The sequence below is a fragment of the Populus euphratica genome, unplaced genomic scaffold (genome assembly GCF_000495115.2).
Source record: "Populus euphratica unplaced genomic scaffold, PopEup_1.0 scaffold395.1, whole genome shotgun sequence".
In the NCBI taxonomy this organism is placed as follows: Eukaryota; Viridiplantae; Streptophyta; class Magnoliopsida; order Malpighiales; family Salicaceae; genus Populus; species Populus euphratica.
The window spans coordinates 13,591-35,556 of record NW_011500282.1 but is presented as its reverse complement, the minus strand read 5'-3'; the positions used below and the strand labels follow the sequence as shown (position 1 = coordinate 35,556).

Below are 21,966 nucleotides of genomic sequence, written 5' to 3'. Positions count from 1 at the left end.
ATCCTTCAAATATTTCTAACACTTTATATAGTTTATTACTAAACTTATGGCTGACATTTTGCTGTGGGCAAGGAAAAAAAATTTGAGATCCGAGTTATTGATTAAATTAGTTATTTAAATAATATAATTAAAAAATACAAAAATAATAAATAACAACAAAAATATTTTAAAAAAAAACCATTTATGAAACAACTTAATAGTGTGAGAGAAAGCATATTACAAACAAGTAAAGCATATGCAACTATTTTTAAACAAATTGGTTGATTAAACAACTCATATTAGAGACAAGCAAAGCATATGGAATTCTTACATGTGTGTGAGATGAGTATTGATTATTATGCGAAATAAAAGGTTGCTTTTCTTTTTTTTACTAACATGGGTGTCTGGACTAGCTTGCATATGCCTTAACTAATCTCATGGGTCCTAAAGTTAATAACCATGTAAGCTTTCAATGACCCTAAGATTTGTGGAACTCGAACTAGTAACATCTAAAAAGTAAACTTAGAGCCTGACTAGTTGAGTTACATCCCTCAAGGTTAAAATGAAGGGTTGCTTTATTACATATTGTTGTATCACATGAGGTGGTTCTCACCCATCTGAAAGTTGCCTAGGAGACATACACTTGTAGGTTATCCTGCAATTAAACAAAGTTATTAGGTGACTAATTTTATTTTTTTATTTTTACAAAGCAAGCCATCCTTTCCTTAAAAAAAAAATTAATATCAAGCATGACAAGATTTCAAATATTATTTTAAATAAATAACAACAACAACAATAATAATAATAGTATTAGTAGTAGTGGTAATAGTAATCGTTAAATTATAATAATGATAATAACAATAATAGTAGTAGTAGTAATAACAATAATAGTAGTGATTATAATACTAATAGCAATAATAATTGTAATGATATTACTTATTATTAATAGTAGTAATAGTGATACTCATAATAATAATAATAACAATAATTATTATTATAATGATGATAATAATAATAATAATACTAACAATAATAATAATGATAATTCATTTTAGAGTGTTAGATTAGTTGAGAATTGAGTTTCGTTATTTTTTCATATACGGTATTTCCAATCTAATGACTCAAGTTATAAGTTTGAAAAATTGTTGTTGCTTGTGTTTTTTTTTCTGATTTTATTTTTTAATATTAGTTTTTTAAATAAAAAAGCTTTGTGATTTTTTTAAATTTATTTTCTATCGAGTTAACTCAATCTTATAACTTGTAGCACAAGTTTTGTGATGACATAAATGAACTCAGTTTTTATTATCTAATTTATATATTTATCATGTTATCTTGGATTGACTCAATATTGGTTTTATTTGTCATTTTTCTTATCCAATTACATACTTCTTAAGTTATTTTTATAGACATAGTGATATTTTTAAAAACATTTATTAGTTTATTATCATTGTCAATTTTTTTATTGATTTATACTATTTTTGTTCATTAGTATTTTTCTTATTTATTTATAACATAGTTATCTTGTTTAGACATTTTTTTTTCCACACAAAAAAATATTATCTCACTGCCTAACGTGAGCTCATATCTAAATACAATCTATATTGCAAATGAGTTTTAGTAAATAGTATAATACAATAAAAAACCATTCTAATTTAGAATTCATGTAGATTGACGCCACGGGGTGGGGTGGGGTGGGGATAATGGCTCCAAAGGCCATTCATGTCACAAAAACTAATAATTTTGGTGTGGATGTGTTCTCGTTAGAGAGATGAGTCTTGGCGTTGATCACAACCATGAAATAGTAAGAAAAATTATATGGAAGCCTGAAAATATATTTTAGTTTTTTCATTCATTAAATTCTATTTATTTATTTATTTCTTGAGCGAATTAAATTTAGTTTTGAGGTTGGAAATGGGTGGTTAGAAGTTATTGGAACATTTCTTAAGTTTTTTCAATAAAAATGATGGGCCAACAGCTCTTGACGTTTCAACAATAATCTATGGTTGTCGAAAGTTGCAGACTAAGAAAGCGTTGTCTTTTGCAAACACAGTCGAAGACGATGACACATTCGATCCAAGTGTTTTTGGGTTTTTTATTTTTATTTTTAATTAGAGCAGAGAATAAAGAAGATGATGTGTTCAGGGTGAAAAATCAGGAATTTTTTTTATTTTTTTTTGTGCTAGTTAGGGTATTTGTTTTATTGAAGGGGTATTGTACATTACAATTTAACCATTGAAGAACATTAAATCGAAAAGAACAAAAAAGAGAGGTAACTTGCCTTCAGGTTGTTATTTATATTTTCTCTTTTCAGAAAATATAATTGCACCAGACAAGTAACAAGACACATAAAGATATTTGCATTAGAATTGAATCTCAACTCATTTGTTGCAAAACAGCAAATCTACGTCACAGGAACTACAACTTTCATCGTTGGATAAAAAATCAAAAAACAGATAAGAATATATGGTGATCTGTGTAATTAGAAAAAGAATCTTTCTCCTGTCCTGCCTCCATTCCCAAATACCAAGCCTAGGTTGGAAATAGAGGGTTTTTTCTTCAACTTTGTTGAATTTCTTGGGCTGAATCTCTGAGCAACGTCTTCCAAGTATCCTTATTTCACTCCACTTGTCTCTCTGTACATCCAACAGAAAACTTCCATGTAGTCTCCTCTTTGGTCTTCATTTTTCAGGCCTGTATTAGAAACTTGTGTTAATTGAGTATCAAATGCAGGTAATGAACATCCAAGTGAGACTCGGAATAATAACCAAATCGTAACAAAATTGCATCGGACAGCTACTGATCATTAGATCTCACTGCCCCAACCATCAAGCATCTTGTACGGTTGGCCGCATAATTCTAGATCATCACAAGCTACCAGATTATTCTCAGACATGGAAGTGAGGGGCTTACCGGTGAATGAGGGATGTGAAGGAGAATGACGAAAGTGAGGGGCTTACTGGTGAATGAGGGATGTGAAGGAGAATGACGGCAACACAGTACAAACACACAGAAATAGCAGCCCCAGCAACAGAATTGTAAAACAGCCGCTTATTGTCTTTTGTGGGTATGAAAACTGTCTTTAGTGTATTGGTCAATTCAAAAAGTCGATGAGAAACCTGCAGAAGCAAGTAAAGATAACAGCATAAGGATAAATATTGTCTTTGTTACTACCATTATTCCTGGTATCATTATGTGGTCAAGAACAAGTTTACTTACAAGGACATAGATGGCTGTCGTAAGCATGAAATTCAGTAATGGATATTCTGGAATAAAAGAAAGGAGCCACTTAGGCTGTCCATTGGGCATGTCCGATCTGCAAATGCAAGACAGGAAATTAGAAATGCATTTCTCTTAGCTCTATCAAAATAGATATCTGTAAACTCGTGGAATTCTTTCCCATCTGAGTGTTTTTTCTCATGAATAGAGAGACTTGCCATTGTTATTAAGGTTTTTCTTTTCTGTGCATTATGCATATTCATGAATTTTTGAACTTTATAATTCTTCACAACCTTTACCCATTGAAGCGTGCATGAGGTTTCTTTAAACATAGATCGATATGATTTAAAAAGAGAACCTATGTGGAGAACGAGCTAAAAAAGATGATAGACATATCAACAGAATAGAAGAAAAGAAGAACAAAAATAGAAGCTGCTAACTTGAAGCCACAATCTACACTTATATTGGGTTTGTTACAGATTAGGCACACAAGGATGATCTCATAAACAATCATTTATGTCCCTTCCCTTCCCTTCCCTATCTCATTGATTATTTTCATTTTCAGTTTACAAGGGTTAATCTTCTGTACTGAATTTACAAACTTGTGCTCTCTTCTTTTAATAAAATTACTTGTTCAATAAAAACCCATACAAGAAACGCCTGTAGGACAGACCAGAAGCAGAACCCCAATTGTAATTCTTGCAAGGATATTTCTAATATTTTAAATTGCTATTCCATTAGCCCCAAGTTCCTGAATTCAAAAACATATTCACAAATTTGTCTAGTCACTTGCTGTGAAACTAGTCAGAAATGTATTTATTAAAATGTACTCTGTTTTGTTTTAATTATTTAGATATTTAATTATTCAGTACCTAATATGACATTTTCTTGACACTACTACTTTACACCCTTTTCTCACAAAAGCCATCAAACATTATACTTATTGCATGTCATCTTCAAAACTATCAACATGTTGCCAAAGAAACTTGCAATTGATCACATGATTCTTAAAGAAGCCCATAGTCCATCACTCAAAAAGGTATGTGCAAAGATAAGCATTTGATTATTAAATGACATGCAATGTTTAAACATACAATCTTGTTAGAATTGCTTTACAAAAGAGGTAACAACCAAAATGGATCCATGTGAAGTCCTATAATGATATCATGGTTGGATTTTTTTGTTGCATTTCACAGCGCAATTGCTGGTTTAGTGATGTCTTGAGCTTTGTGAGGGTGCCCATAAAAACTACTTTAAGGATATCTATCTATGATTCAAATTCAGTAAATTATCCAGGCTGGTAAGAATGAAAATGGAGAAAAAAATTGAAATAGAAAAGTAAAAATGAAAGAAACCAAATAGTTGATCCTCAAACCTCAGCCAGATGTGGAACTGTGAAATATAGGTCTCCAAAGTTATCTTGCCAAGCCAACTGTGGATTTAAAGCAAACAAATTAGGGTTAATGCAAAATTAGCATGGTTATTCAAACAAAAAAGGCTAACCATGAGAAGTCACTGCCAATAAAAACATATATACAGGGAAGATAACATACGCAAAGAGAGCCGAAGAGAAACTCCGGAGCTGCTGAGTGCAATTCCGCAAGCAAATGTAAACACTGGATCGCACAACGTAGATATTATAATAAGATGCTGGAAGTGTAAATTAGACAATATTATGGACACATATTCTGTACACCATTCATAGAGGTCCCTAAGTGTCCTTCATCTGTAATAAGTTTCTTAAAAAGGGAAAAAGGAAAGGGCGCACAAACACAAATATATACATGTATCCTTGATACATACGTTATGGGTATCCATGATGTGTAGGGGTGGTACTTGTTGTAAGAAACTTTGTCCAGCTTGTATATATATTCATACCACAAATAACCAACCTTGGAAGGAAAAAGAAAGAGATCAAACCATCATCAAAGGATGAAAAATAGATTATAGAAAATCTAACAGTAATAATGTGTAGACAGAGTCATGCAACTCACAGATACTGAAACAGCTACTATGCCTGTTTTGATTGACAGTTTCTTCTTGGTTTCAGATTCCTCCAATTTCTCCATCCACTTCTCAATCTGAAATCTCAAGACATTTTTGAAATTTTAGTTGTTGGGATAGCAAGAAGAAATACTTAATGTGACCACAGTTCAAGTAATTACATTGGGGTGAAAATATGCATATATCATCCCAATGATCCATATATAGCGATCAAGTCCAGATCTGAAGTGCCACTCATGCAGCCTAGGAAGGTCTGGCTTTGCAGGATCAGAATAGCCTGCCATTAAGATTTAATTATTAAGCACATGCAGAAGCAGGAAAGCAATCACGATATTCCAACTGAACTTGAATCTTGACACTTAATCAAGCTAACTTGACCCGATTTCCATTATGGATAATTCTAGAAGAAAAAATTTCTTTCTTGACAACAAAAAATAAAGAATAAAAATTAAATAACAAGAGAGATACACATGCAGAACAACAATGGAGACTAATTAAGGCCATTACAATTATTACAATAGAAAAACAACAAACAGAAGATAACTGATCTTCAGTTCAAAGGGGGGGGGAAATGAAAAAATCTGCAACTTTTTTAACACTGAGTCTCAAGGGAAAAAATGAAACAATCTGCAACTTTTTTAACACTGAGTCTCATCTCATTAAAGCCCACACAGAGTTGAAGTTCACTAAGCAAATGATTGTGAATCAAAACAAGATAAATATGTAAGATACTAACCTAATAGGAAAGTTAAGGGACTCCAGAGAAAGTCAAAAACTCCAGGGATTTCCCAAATCAAGATAACCACAAGAAAGCATGAAAGAATCTTCACAGCCATCACTGAGCTATTCTCATTATACTTGTTAAAAATACCAAGCGCTCCATAGACCATTAAAGTGAATAGAGTGTGCATTGGGCAAATATAATACAGCATGTAGTCATTGCTAAGGATAATACAGCAAAATGCCACAAAGAAATTGAGCCGCCACATCATCTGCACCAAGTAACATGCATTTAAAATCATTTTTATAAGAAATGTATACCAAAAGAAAAAATAGAAAGAAAAGAAACATGGCATATAACATGCTATAGTGAAATAATATAAGGTGTAGAGAATCAGTGATATGACCTGAGAAAAGCGAGCTAAGCTAAAATCCTTTCTAATGTAATAATAAGAAAAGTTGCCAAATCCAGTCATCCAAACATATGCAGCAATAAAGATACGTATTGCATTGTATATCTCTGCTGCGGCAAAATAATGGTACATCAAGAATAGGACCTGTTTCAGAAGGAAAAAAAAAAGAGTTAATGTGGCCTTTGACGTTGCAGAGCTATTTATTATACACAACAAATGCAGCAAATTATTCTATATACAGAGCTAGCAGTGTAAACAATCTCTAATATCCAACTAACACATCAGATTGCCAAATATGACTAAGGATTTTAATGAATACCAATCTGATTTCTTTAAATGATTGAAAGCAAAATCATATTGCATTCCACACATAATTTTCCGATTTCTTGGGGAATTTTTTATCAGAATTGGGATACACTTAACTAGATGAATAAAAGATCAAATATTTGGGACAGATTTTCATCTATTCAGCCTGATATCAGAATAACATTAATAAAGAAGTGAGAATAATCACATTACCTGTGGCCATATAAAAATACATAGCATGACTAAAGAAATATGCCACGATAATCATATGCAAATTTGGTGTTACAAAAACGAATTCCAATCTATAAGTACACCAGAGGAAAGGTGCAGGTGTACATTTTGTTCTCTGTGGTCAACCAAGCATAGCTCAATACAAGTTTGAGAACTTTTATGAATTTTGCAGTCATAAAATTTCTGTACAAGTAAAAGCTTAATCAAGAAGATATTACCTGCATCCATCCTTTCCACTCCTCAGTCTGATGCCGGTTAAGGTAAAGCATGGATTTTCCAGTGAAGGCTGACTTGTCAGTATGTTTCCTCAATGAAGTCATTGATGAGACTATGATGAGAAGAATATATAGGAAAACAAAAAGGTCACGATTGTAGCTCTGTCCAGAGAACATCAAACCCCAAAGTAAAATAAGAATGGATTAGCATTAATATACTTGAGCAGATTATTTCATTGCAATCAAAGCTGTCAGAGATGAAATCATGGCAAATAAACACATGACCAATGGACATGAAATAAGCACCTTGGTAGATTCTCCCAGTATATTTGTGCGATCACAGATATAGAAGTACAACAAGACTGCCCCAAACTCAGACCTACAAGAATTTGTATGGTAAAACTAGAGAAAGCAAGGAAAACCTACAGAAGCATGTATTCATTATCTAAAACGTTTATGACTTACATTGCTCTCAAAGTTGCTCGGTTTTCTAGCAAGAAAGAGTCATCCAAAGTCATAAACCTGGAAGACAATTAGGTACAGAAGTTAAGAAAAAAAACTTTCAAGAGATTCGTATATAAGAAACTCCATGACAATACTGCATATAATGTGGCAAGCAACCTAATTAAGTTCATTTTGATGGCAGAACTATGGAATTTGGCAGATGCCGATCTAGGGAGGCCTCCCTCCAGCAAAACAGCCCGGTCATCTTCCTTGATTGTCTCCTTCTCCAAGTCAAGCAGATTATTATCTGAATGACTGTAATCCAGATAAGTCACATGGTCAGCATCAGAAAGTTTTGGAACGTGTATTTTCCAATGTAATTAATATGTAAATTAAGATATCAGCACATCTGTGCCACAAGTAGAAGAAAAGTTATTCAATCAACATCTAATTACACATTACTAGCTTAGATTCTTTTTAACGCATGAAAGTAATATGGGTTATACAGTATCAGCAAACTTCAAACAATGGCAACTAAATTGACACTAAACGGTCTACTCCAGTTAATCATCAGTTACACACACTATCATAAAATAAGGGCCATCACTCCAATCTCAACTAGCTAATTATTTATCTAACCAGCTAATCCACACGAAATAAGTATCTTGCATAGGCTACAAACAGGAGGGCATATGTAATTTAAAACTCTCTTCAATATAAAGACGGACCAAGCAAGCATTTGGAACTCCGCAATCCTGCCTTAACAAAGATAGACTTCTGTTCATTAGCATTTACCCCAAGATCAGTGTCAGTTCATAGATATATAAAGCCAAATCTAAAGTTCACCATTGGCAGCGCAGAATAGACAAGAAATTAAAATGTGATTTGAGGTAAGAGGAAACTCACACTTTGTGAGGGGATGAAGTTTTCTTATACTCTAGGAACTCTGAATATATCCATGCAACAAAAACTGGGATAAATCCAAGCAAAAACGAAACCTGGTACATTTCATAACAACAACCGAGCAAAGCCTCTCTCCGTTACACACAAATTGAACAATAAATCAATGAGATTGAGTCTATAATACATAAAATTCATAATTTAAAAAAATAAAAAGAAGAGAAAATGCTTAAGAAAATGGAACCTGTCCAGGTGTGATAGGGCCGGATACCACCATTTCCGATCGATCCTAAATCGGCAAACAACAGGATCAATTAAACAGGATCATCAAGAATGATTCAATTCAAAAACTAGCAGAGAGAGAGAGAGACAAGTACCAGAGAGAGGGCGGTAGTTGAAGGTTAGAAAGAGAAAGGAAGATCTAAAGGCATGATAAGAATTAGCACCACTTACAAGAAATTATAAGCCGAACATAACAGCAACAGAAAGAGAGATCTGTATTTTGTAAGCAAAGACTTTGCTTCAAGAAATAGTAAAATATGATATAATCTAGAGAGACTTCTGTCTCTCTCTCTCTTTCTCGCTTCCTTTCTTTTTCTCAACCACCAAAGCTAGCCAATGGAATGGTGTTGTGATTGCGGTGGTTCGGTTTCCTTCTTTCTTTCCGTTGCTCTTTTGCTTTCAATGCTGGTGGTGTATTCACTCTATTTTTTTTATTATTATTATTATTTTAATAAGTGGTTATCAAACGACAAATTAAATAAATGACTCCCTTCCTGTGGTGTGGTTTAGTGCACTGTTTGTGGAGAAATAATTAATTATATGACTCGCTTGTATAATTAAATAAAATCATTTTTTTCTTTCGTTTCTATCCTTTATTGGTAATGCCTCCTCCAACCATGTTAAGTGTTACCTAAAATAATAATTGGTGTGCGTGTTTTACTCCTTTTATTTTGGGCTATAATAATTACATTTGTATTTTTTGTCCAAAAAATTAAGTATCTCTCATGGGAGTGTTAATGTTTTTTTATATATTAGAAATATTTTTTATTTTTAAAATAAATAAAATATAAAACATTTGACAAAGAGCATCTTTGATTTCATATAAACTTCTTAACAATAAAAATACAAATTTTCCTTTCAAGTCAAAACCTTATTGTGATGCTGGATAAAGGTGTTTTGATATTTTTAAATTTTAATGTATAATATAATTAATTCTTTCTAGAAAAAAAAAACATAAACTTAGCATTTAGAGGTATTTTCTGTAATTTTATATAGTATTTTGTGTAATTATTGAAGGGCGTGGAGGCCTTTTGTATTTTTATAATTTTTTAATATTTTAAGTTATCAAAACATACTTACACATGTAAATAAAATATGTGTTGTTCAAGCTGTATGTGTTATGTCACTTAATGAATGTAAATGACATTTTATTGTTTTTATAAATAACTTCTTTCTAGAAAAAAAAACATAAACTTAGTATTTGGAGGTATTTTCTGTAATTTTATATAGCATACTTAACATGTAAATAGAATATGTGTTCTTCAAGCTGTATGTGTTATGTCACTTAGTAGATATAAATGACATTTTATTGTTTTTATAAATATATTGTCGTGTTTTTTTTCATTTAAAGTGGCATGTAACAACTTACAGCAATTGAATTATTATTAATGATTGTTTGATTTTTTTTTTCTTTCTATCTCCTAGCAAGTAATGTATATCATATTCCTCTTTGTTTTTTACTTTTCAATTTTAATTCTCATTTATTAATTTTTTATTTTGTTTTTTTTTCATTTATAGAAGTTTTTATTATTTTTAATTTAATCCTTAAATTGTAATTTCTTATATGTTTGGTTTTTTATTTTGGTTCTTAATGTTTTTCTCACCCTCATTTTTTTATTCTTTTGTGTAATTTTTTTCTTGATTTAATTTTTTAACATTTGATTTGTTGGAAATTGGACTTTCATACAATCTTATTATTCTGCACTATTTTTTTTAATATTTGTTTTTTAATTATCTTCAAGTTTTTTTATAAATTTATCTGGTTTCATAACTTAGATCACAATTTTTGCATGACTTTTTTTAATAAAAGTTTTTTTTTTGTTTTGTTTCTGTTTTATTTTTCAAGATAATATTCTAATTTGTGTTTTATACAAATGAAGTTTACTTTTTAAAATAATATTTGTTTTTAAATTATATTGCTTTTAAATATTTGTTTTTACATATTATGTATTTAGCCTTATGTAATATTTTTAAGGTGTGGATTTATTTAGTTAATTTTATTTTGTGTTTATTGTTTAAGTTATTAGTTTTTTAGAATGTAGATCTATTTTTTATTTATTTATATAAATAAGTTCAGTAAATATAATCGATGCAAGTCTCATTTTATGTTATAAAATATTTTGATCTTGCTTGTATAATCTTTTTAATTTATATTTTAATTTTTTTTTATATAAAAAACACATTGAAATAATATTCATGTCCATTATTTTTTTGAAAACAAAATTACACCTCCCGACTAAATATAAGTTAAATGTCTAGTTTGTTTACTACATTGCATGTAAGGTTTGACATTTTATTTACTTTTAAAATTTTTTTTACTAAATAAAATATTAAACTAATATTTTAAAAGTATTTTTTAATTAAACATTTACTAAATAAAATATTAACTAATATTTTAAAAGTATTTTTTAATTATTTTTATATAATAATATTAAAAATTAAAAAATATATATTATTTTAATATATTTCTAATTAAAAAACAGTACACAACTTCACTTAGTTTCCAATTCGGGCACTACAATCAAATTACTAGAATTGTTTTCTTTTCATTTTTCTATTTATATTCTCTTTAGAAAATACAATTTTGCTTCTTTTATTCTCTAATAAAAAAATAAGAAGTCTACTAATTATGTTATTTAAAAAAATTAAATATATCTAATCAACGTGAAAGTGCTAATCATTCAATAAAATATTTAATTTTAATTGATGATTTGACAAAAAAAAATTATGATCGAATTAAAAGAAAAATATATTATAAAATGAGTGGGACCCGTTTTAATTGAGACTATAACCTCTTTCTAAATTTTAGATGACGTGAAGATTGGAAAAATCAAAATTGGTCCCCGTCGAGTCAATTGTCATCTTTATTTTTATTTTAATTTTAATTTGAGTGAAGAAAAATTAAAATGCTGTAGGAAAATTGTTATTTACGCTACCAGCAGACATCCTATGCATTGACTTTATAATTTAAAATATTTAATATTTTAAACATCACTTCTCAAATTACCCAAAAATACTAAATAGCGTGTTGTGTGTTGCTTTACGCTATAATAAAATTATATTTGTGCGTGATTTAAAAAATAAACCTCTTGGATGGGGTGTTAATGTTTTTTTCTTTATTTTTTTTTACAGTTAAAATATATATTTTTTACCCCAAAACCAATAAAATATAGAAAATATACACTCCGTTGATTAAAAAATAAGATTTTGTATATATTAATTAATTAATTAACTTTCAAATGCATAACATGTTGGATTAATTTATAGAGTTATTTAAATTTTAAATTTGTTTTTTAGAAATTACTAATTTGAATTTTATAAATTTTAAAATAACTAAAAATTTATATAATTATTAACTTGAGAACCATAAAATTAATTAAAATATATAAACTATAAACTGTTTAAATACCCATGTTATTTGTTTTTTTAAAAAATACAAGGTCCCTGCACGGGGGCATAAGAAAAGATCCCGAACCCAATCTAGATGCTCATGACATTAATCTGGCATTGGGTTAGCACCTGCTGCTTCGAGTTTCTTCCCAAGGTTCTGGACTTCTTCATGGTGCACAAAACCAGTGACATTAATCTCTCGGCTTGTTTATAAATTAATGTTACCTTTTGCAGCAAACTATCATATCATATATATTTTCTTATCCTCCTATTTTAAAAATATGTTTTGCCGATGATTTCTTTTAATCAAGAGTGTGTGTAGCCTTAATAAAACCAAAGAGACGACAAATTATTGATAATATTGCAGGTGTTCAATGTTTTATTATGCGTTAAAATGGCAATAAGTTGAATGTGAAGCCGACCCTTTCTCCTAAAATTCAGAACCCTACTTGCCAATTTGTTTATGTGTTTAATTATTTTTTATTCGTGCTATATATCAAGTGTCGAGGCCACTGTTTTTTCAAATGCGAGTTTTTCTAGTATTGTCTATTTGCTTATCCAATCCTTGTTGGTCATTCAACAATCATATAATGGATGATTAAATATAAAATTCATATGTATGACATTAAGCCTTTTTTGTTTGACATGTTGTTTAACCAAAAAAAATAATCCACCAATAATGATTTTTCACCATAGTGTTAGAAAATATAAATTGATATCAAGTGTGAATAGTATTATTGACAAATTAAGAGGCTCGTAATCAAGACAATAATGAATTAGGATGAATTGCTGGACCATTAAAAAAAAGATTTGCCTGATCCACTAGATAATCCAAACCTATATAGAATAACAATACTCAACATGCATAATTAGTTGGTGCTACATAATAGGTTAGGGTTCATATATTTATTAGAAAAGGAGATATGCTTTAGGATTCATCATTCCATAATTAAAAATAGACAGAACAATATCAATAAAACTATTTCTAAAGTTTATGTGCTCTTAATCCCTAGAAAGATTAAATAAAGGGTCCTAACAAAATCAAATAGAGGAAATTAAACGGTGTTGCAAGATCCTTGGTGGAAAGTGTCAACAAATTTCAAAATAAAAGTTGCCAATTATGTATTATTAGTGGATATACTATACACGAGTGGTTGGTTATTGAAATTGCCAAATTCTAATTCTAATTTTATGATTACAAACAAAATAAATTTATAATATAATCATGAAAACCAAATCAAACCCGAAAAAAATATAGTTTAATCTTTCTATAATATATTAAAATAAAAAATAATGGGGGATTTGAATAAAAAATTAAAGAAACAAAATTCTAAAAATAAAAATAAAAAATAGATATGTCGTTAATTCAGTTCAAAGGTCATGCATCCATTCCTATAAATTTGTTGATTATCAAAATAAAATAAATATTATTTTATATGAAGCAAATAAATTTGGTATCTCTTATAGCTGAGAGAAATTAATGAGATTATTAATAAATTAGTTAGAAAAACTCTCTCATCAATTTTTTACTATCAAACAAATTTAATATTGAAAACAATTTTCATTCATTCGACAATAACCATAGGAGTAAAGTCTATGAAATTATTATAAGCAAATGTTTAAAAACTTGACAATTTAACTTAGTTTATTCTTTCTAATAAATCAAGATTAGAGTTCTAACAATCAAATTAATTCATTTACTTTTTACTTTAGCCCTTAACAATAATTATGAATTGAAAGAAATTAGAAAACATATATACCATTTCAAAACAATTCAATAAGCTTAAATATAACAAACACAAATATAATTTTGAACAAAAAAAAATAAATACTTGAAACAATTATAATGATAGTATTACTTCTCACAACTTGCTAATGGAGATGGTGTGTATTCATCTTGAACCGAAAGCTAAAGTTTAGTTTATAGTTACTGGAAAATTGATAAAAACAAAGAAGAAACATGTCACAACCCAAAAAAACATATTTACTTATAAATATTAATTTTTATTCAGTGTATTTTTTTAACAAAAACTTCGGCAGAGTTTCCCCTATAGCAGGACCATACCAAATTATTGACATCATTCTTAACATAATTCATATAATAATTATGTTCCAATAATCTTAATCTTTTTTCCTAATTAATACATTACAAAAAATAATAGACATATATTGTCCGATAATAAAGATGCTATCAATAAAAACAAATACGTAAATAATACTAAGATTTACATAACTTGCAAAGTTAATTGATTATAAGAAAAACAATAAAAACTTAGATTATGAATGTAAGGCTTCATTATTTTTTCTAGGACCATTTCTTAGTTAAATATAAAAATTTAGGGTAAATTCTTCTTCTTCTTCTTCTTCTTCTTCTTCTTTCCTATCATTTTAACATTTCTAATCTTATGAGTAACTATGATAAAATACAAACATTTAATACAATGTACATATATTTTTTAGTATGACATTCACATTAATTACATATAACAATTTTGTTCTACAAATATAAAGGTTCATTCAATCTCTTTTACATCATTTATAATTCTTAAAATACATGTTGATCAATATAAATACATAAAAAGTGGCATTTATTCAAGCAGGATCTATTCTACTACTGCGAGAGTTCTGAAAATAAGATTCTTATTTTATCAACATAATTATCAATAAATCCAATATATCATTTCACTACACCTATATAAAAATATTTTTCCTACATACTTTATTATGAATCATTAATATCTTACACCTCTATATTCATCCAATTAATTTCAATTTTAGCTGTTTCACGGGGGTACTGCTTCCCTATTAAGGACACTAATTCATTCGCTCAACTATCGAGCACTTCCATTCGTTCAATTAATAGCACTAATTCATCCACTCAAATACCGGGCATTAGTTCACTCACCCAATTATTGGTACTAATTTATCCTTTTAGTTACCAGCACTAGTTCATTCGTTCAATTACCGGGCATTAGTTCATCTACCCCATTTACCGGCACTACTTCACCCATCTAATTATTGGGCATTAATTCACCCACCCAACTACTAGTCATTAATTCACTCACCCAATTTCCGTACATTAATTCATCCAACCAATTATCGCGTTCAATTTTCGTACATTAATTCATCCAACCAATTATCGGGCATTAATTCTTCCATCCAATTATTAGGTATTAATTCACTTGTCCAATCACCGGTACTAATTCATCCACCCAAATATATTCATATGTTAACATCAAAAGATAAATTACAGAATTTCTAATTAAAATTAACACATGCTTTTCAATTAATCTTTCTACAAAAATTTAGTTATTGTTGTTTTCATAAATGGTCTACCTAACAATATATGAGATGAATATGAAGTAAACTCATCATATATGTCAATGATGTAAAAATCCACTCGAAAAATTAATTCATTAACTCTAACAAGAACATCCTCAACAATGCTTTGAGGGTATCTATTAGACATATCTGTTAATTAAATTATTACCCTTGTTTCCTTTAGAGGCCCTAGATTACAGAATATATTCATATGTTAACATCAAAAGATAAATTACAGAATTTCTAATTAAAATTAACACATGCTTTTCAATTAATCTTTCTACAAAAATTTAGTTATTGTTGTTTTCATAAATGGTCTACCTAACAATATATGAGATGAATATGAAGTAAACTCATCATATATGTCAATGATGTAAAAATCCACTCGAAAAATTAATTCATTAACTCTAACAAGAACATCCTCAACAATGCTTTGAGGGTATCTATTAGACATATCTGTTAATTAAATTATTACCCTTGTTTCCTTTAGAGGCCCTAGATTACAGAATATATTCATATGTTAACATCAAAAGATAAATTACAGAATTTCTAATTAAAATTAACACATGCTTTTCAATTAATCTTTCTACAAAAATTTAGTTATTGTTGTTTTCATAAATGGTCTACCTAACAATATATGAGATGAATATGAAGTAAACTCATCATATATGTTAATGATGTAAAAATCCACTCGAAAAATTAATTCATTAACTCTAACAAGAACATCCTCAACAATGCTTTGAGGGTATCTATTAGACATATCTGTTAATTAAATTATTACCCTTGTTTCCTTTAGAGGCCCTAGATTACAGAATATATTCATATGTTAACATCAAAAGATAAATTACAGAATTTCTAATTAAAATTAACACATGCTTTTCAATTAATCTTTCTACAAAAATTTAGTTATTGTTGTTTTCATAAATGGTCTACCTAACAATATATGAGATGAATATGAAGTAAACTCATCATATATGTTAATGATGTAAAAATCCACTCGAAAAATTAATTCATTAACTCTAACAAGAACATCCTCAACAATGCTTTGAGGGTATCTATTAGACATATCTGTTAATTAAATTATTACCCTTGTTTCCTTTAGAGGCCCTAGATTACAGAATATATTCATATGTTAACATCAAAAGATAAATTACAGAATTTCTAATTAAAATTAACACATGCTTTTCAATTAATCTTTCTACAAAAATTTAGTTATTGTTGTTTTCATAAATGGTCTACCTAACAATATATGAGATGAATATGAAGTAAACTCATCATATATGTCAATGATGTAAAAATCCACTCGAAAAATTAATTCATTAACTCTAACAAGAACATCCTCAACAATGCTTTGAGGGTATCTATTAGACATATCTGTTAATTAAATTATTACCCTTGTTTCCTTTAGAGGCCCTAGATTACAGAATATATTCATATGTTAACATCAAAAGATAAATTACAGAATTTCTAATTAAAATTAACACATGCTTTTCAATTAATCTTTCTACAAAAATTTAGTTATTGTTGTTTTCATAAATGGTCTACCTAACAATATATGAGATGAATATGAAGTAAACTCATCATATATGTCAATGATGTAAAAATCCACTCGAAAAATTAATTCATTAACTCTAACAAGAACATCCTCAACAATGCTTTGAGGGTATCTATTAGACATATCTGTTAATTAAATTATTACCCTTGTTTCCTTTAGAGGCCCTAGATTACAGAATATATTCATATGTTAACATCAAAAGATAAATTACAGAATTTCTAATTAAAATTAACACATGCTTTTCAATTAATCTTTCTACAAAAATTTAGTTATTGTTGTTTTCATAAATGGTCTACCTAACAATATATGAGATGAATATGAAGTAAACTCATCATATATGTTAATGATGTAAAAATCCACTCGAAAAATTAATTCATTAACTCTAACAAGAACATCCTCAACAATGCTTTGAGGGTATCTATTAGACATATCTGTTAATTAAATTATTACCCTTGTTTCCTTTAGAGGCCCTAGATTACAGAATATATTCATATGTTAACATCAAAAGATAAATTACAGAATTTCTAATTAAAATTAACACATTTAAGGTATCTTATATTATTAGATATATTATTATAAAACATGCTTTAGTTAAGGAGTTATTGATACTTCAAGTGCAAAATGATGATATAAAACCTTGATAAAAATACACTTTTAAGTATCAATCACCTCTTTAACCCTAACATAACTTTCTTTACGGTAATATACCTATCTTACCACTGGTGATAAAATGGCTTATAGTTCTTTTACCTCTATCCTTCTAAGTTTTCTAGACAAGGCATATGCCACTAAGTTTTCCTTTTCAACCTTATACTTTATAGTGAAATCATACCCAATTATCTTTGAAATCCACCTTTTCGAATAGGTGTTCTTATCTTCTATTCTAATAAGAACTTTAGGCTCTATAGACCTGTTTTAATTCTAAAGAGTTGCCTTAAAAAAAATATGATCTCCACTTATATATTGATAATACAATAGCAAAAATATCCTTCTTATAATTTAATAAGACCAACTTCTTCGCTCTCAAACCTCTACTAAGATAATAAAAAGATCTTTCATCTTGCATTAGATCTACTTTAACTCCCCCTGCATAAGCATCATATTCAATGATGAAGGGCTTAATAAAGTTAAACACTAGTGAGCTTGTAATTGCCTATTTTAGGTTTACCAAAGCTTAATTAACAAAACCAACCCAATCAAATCCTTATTTTTTTGATAACCTAGTTAATAGGCTTGTTATGGCCTCATATCCTTTAATAAATCTCCTATAATAACTCATCAACCTAAAACCCTCTCAAAGATTTAATGTTGTTAGGCTTAGGTCATTTAACCATAGCCTCAACCTTATTTAGTTTAGCCTTAACCCCTTTACCCAATACTATATAGTATAAATACTTTATTTTCTAGCGAGCAAACTAGCACTCAAACTTTTAGCATATAATTTATGTTAAGCTAAGATTCTTAAAAAACATTTAAATTTTAATGATATTTTTTTGTTCTGTTATAAACTAGAATATCATAAATTTTTTTCTCCCCATATAGGTCTAAATATCTTATTTATTAAGCCTTAAAATGTAAAGAGAGAATTAGATAGCTCAAAAGCATAACCAAGAATTTATAATGATCATCATAAGTATGAAATGTTATTTGTGGAATGTCCTTCGATCTTATCTTAATCTGGTGGTACCTAGATATTAAGTCTAACTTAGAGAAATAAGTTGACTTATAGAGTTCATCTAATAGCTTTTCAATCACTACAAACGGGAATTTATCCTTCATTGTCTCTTAATTAAAGGCGTGGTTATTAATGTGCTTTCTCTATGATTCATTTGATTTTCTTACTAATAAGATAGAATATGAAAAGTGCTTTAAAGAGATATGATAGTTCCAAACTCTAACAATTTCCTTATGATATTCTCAATCTTTATTTTTTGGTAGTATGGATAACGATAGGCCTAACATTTATTAATGGTACCCTTTATTATTATTATTAATATTATGATGGAGCAGTAATGACTTTTTATGGAGGTAAACCATTAAGTTCTTCAAAAACTATAACAAATCCCCTAAATAACTCTTGTATGACTTATACTATATATTTATTAACCTTAGACTTAACCTTTATTTCCTAAATTTACATAGTAATTCTTTAGGTATTTTCTTAAGCTTGTGCATAAATCCTAGCCTATAATTAATATTTGATTCCATAATTAAATTAGAGAAATCCCAAAGGATAGGCCGTAGGACCTTTAACCATTGGTCGCCTAGAACCATCTCACATCCTCTTAACTAGATCACCAAGGCCTATGTCTGAAATTATATCATTAAGATTTAAAATTTAAACCTTAAAAAACTACCTTCACTTTAGGTTTTGGTCCTATATGTTATCCTTACCCCAAATAAGCTCGTGTTCTTTAATATCAATTCACATCTTCTCAGAAACACTTAAATGGATGAAATTATAGGTGTTGTTAGTGTCTGCTAATGCTATAGCAGGATTGGAACTCCCTGTTATAGCATGCAAGGATATATTGACCATTTTAATAGCAACAACAAGTTTTTCTAAATCAATTGGGTCTCTAATAGTAGGCAAATTCTTTTTTTTTTCTCTATTCTTTAACCTCTTCCTTAATTAGAAATAATTTTGGGCCTCCACACTTGTAGTTTGGATTTCGTTTATCATTACACTTGAAGCTAAGATCTTTTTTTTTTTAATTTACATTTGGGCTGGTGTTGGCTTTTAAAATGATAGATCATATCTTATATTAACCTTGGGCTCAGTGAATGAGAAATCCTTTCCTAGAATTCTACTAGTATTGGCTTCCAATTTTGATGAATTACTGTGATATTCTCTAATAACTTTGCCATTTGATCAACCTTTATGGTTATGTGGTGTAATTGCTGAAGAAGTTCTTCCAAAATCTTCTACTGTATTTATTAGTTTTGATATTGCTTTTCTTGTTGTTCTTCAATGCTAGCGATTGTTTTTAGCAAGTAGTTAGTTATATGTTGTTTCATCATGATTATCTAAGTTCTAATACTAAGTTATAACAATTGTGTATTATTAAAGACTAAGCTTGATAAGCTTATTGAATAAAAATAAAAGTGATTACTAGAAAATAAGAACTAAATTAAAATAAATAATTTTTAGTTAACCATTTAAGGTGATTTGAGCCTCTAAGGACTATAATCTACTTATAAAACTCTTACATGCCTAACAAATTAGAATAATCTACTTACATAACCTAATGAAAATTTAAAGGTGTAAATCTTGTGTTAAATAGCAAAATTCCCAACCAAAAAACAATAATTTCAAAGGACACTTTTTATGACTAGAGATGAAAATTCCTTAATTAAATATTATAAAAACTCAAATGAAATAAAAATAAATTGGTACATGAAAATATTGAAGGTCGAGGACTTGATAGAAATAACCAGTTAGACTTTAATAAGTGGTATTTTTATAAATAAAAAAATTCATTCCATTTGTCTTTATAATAGCCACTGGTTAGAGGGAGAGGAAAATGAGAAAGTTTGTTCTTCCTCTCCTTTAATTCTTCCATCTTCTCTTAATAGATTATTGGAAGGATGTAAGTTAATTGAAATCCTATCAATAAGCTCAATCAAAGTAGAAATAAAAAGAGAAAAAAAGAGAGGGATTGGGAGCTTAGGGAACTAGAGAGAGAAAATGTATAAATTTAGAAGGGAAAAAGAATTATTGAGAATTTTTACAATAGACTCATTTATTTGAGTTGTTTATTAGTGGTAAGATGTTTCTTTTACAATAAATGAACTTAATTTCTTGAATTATGATGAAGGATTGAAAATCTCTAATTTTTAAAATTTTAATGTTTATGTAAATTTAAATGAAAATACAAAATTGTATTAATCATTGGTTAATTATGGGTTAAATGACATGATTAAAGAAGTAATTAAAGAAATTGAAAAACCAAAATAGAGAAACATTAAGACGTTAAGGTCGACCATGATTGGGTTTTTTAAGGGTTTTGGGAATTTAATTATATTGAGTTGATTAATGATGGTTCAATGATGTTGGGGAAGGTTTAAGATTTGTTGTGAATACTGTATTGTAAATTACTAAAAGTTAGCTATTGTTATGTACGGGAAGGAAGAAAATATGGATATTGGATTGAATTGCATTGATTTTTTTATGATTTTAGTAATGTAGGAAATGTTTGAGATTGATTGAAATATAATGATGTGAAGTGAATGGTTTGATTTTGGTTATATTTGTTAAATGGAGAAAATGAAAAAAAAAATTAAATACAAGAATTTGACATGAAATTATATTAATACTACATGATGATAATTAATTGTATGTTTAATGTTGATTTCAATCCTTTAAGGTTGGTTATGTTACGTTTGAATTACGTGTAGTGTATTTCAAAAGGGTTAGAAATGGTTAAATTCTATGTAAAAGGTGATTTTCTTAGAATGCACACCATGTGTTTGAGAAAATAAGTTGTTATATTAGAACTTAAGAGAGAGAGAGTGGGCCTAGATATATTGGTGAAGTTTGGGCTATAGGAGACATGGGATTTGGTTAGGTTATGGGGGTGTCTTATGTGAATTAATAAGTATATAAGAGTTGTTTTAGGTTTTGTTTAAGTGTGTAATTAAAGGTTATTATGACAACCAAAATAAGAAAAATAGTAGCCCTAACATGTGGAAAAGATGGGTTGTTATGACAACCTTAGTTTGGGGAAAAACAAGTTGTTATAGTTACCTAAATTCATGAAAATATAGGTTATTACTACAACCCAAGGAAATTATATCTGTTACTATAACCCAAACATGTAAAAAATAAAGCTTGTTATGTCATCTTGAAGGTGGGAAAATATGGGCTATTATAATATTCTAGATAGGTGTGTGTATGTGTGGGTCATTATAACAGCCATATATGTGTGTATTTTTGGACTGTATAATAAACGTGAACGAGTATGAATATGGGCTATTATAGCTAACACAC

At 28.7% G+C, this 21,966-nt stretch overlaps 1 protein-coding gene across 3 annotated transcripts; it reads right to left on the bottom strand.

The window, feature by feature from the left end:
* Window positions 1–2,313: 2,313 nt before the first annotated feature.
* On the bottom strand, window positions 2,314–9,116 carry LOC105113161 (CAS1 domain-containing protein 1-like). 3 transcript variants are annotated; one of them, XM_011009202.1, is made up of 17 exons: window positions 8,806–9,114; window positions 8,673–8,717; window positions 8,435–8,526; window positions 7,706–7,843; window positions 7,550–7,606; window positions 7,391–7,463; window positions 7,088–7,246; window positions 6,327–6,476; window positions 5,936–6,191; window positions 5,361–5,476; window positions 5,190–5,276; window positions 4,999–5,087; window positions 4,749–4,811; window positions 4,571–4,627; window positions 3,196–3,292; window positions 2,937–3,095; window positions 2,314–2,670 (listed from the first exon to the last, which is right to left on the bottom strand). In XM_011009202.1, the coding sequence occupies exons 2-17, from the start codon at window positions 8,703–8,705 to the stop codon at window positions 2,665–2,667; spliced, it is 1,632 nt and encodes a 543-aa protein (XP_011007504.1). In that variant the 5' UTR covers window positions 8,706–8,717; window positions 8,806–9,114; the 3' UTR covers window positions 2,314–2,664. The 3 variants fall into 3 exon arrangements, with proteins under 3 accessions (XP_011007504.1, XP_011007502.1, XP_011007503.1); XM_011009200.1 differs by having other exon boundaries at window positions 5,936–6,476; window positions 8,806–9,116; XM_011009201.1 differs by having other exon boundaries at window positions 5,936–6,476; window positions 8,882–9,116.
* Between the last annotated feature and the right edge of the window lie 12,850 nt (window positions 9,117–21,966).

What these genes read in the sequence shown, in the direction of transcription:
- LOC105113161 (XM_011009200.1), bottom strand. Translation starts at nt 8,705, where the DNA reads ATGGTGGTATCCGGCCCTATCACACCTGGACAG. An exon ending in AGTGGAAAGGATGGATGCAG is followed by an intron (nt 6,477 to 7,087) that starts GTAATATCTTCT and finishes CTTCTGAAACAG; the next exon opens with GTCCTATTCTTGATGTACCA. An exon ending in CAGTTCCACATCTGGCTGAG is followed by an intron (nt 3,293 to 4,570) that starts GTTTGAGGATCA and finishes TTGCATTTGCAG; the next exon opens with ATCGGACATGCCCAATGGAC.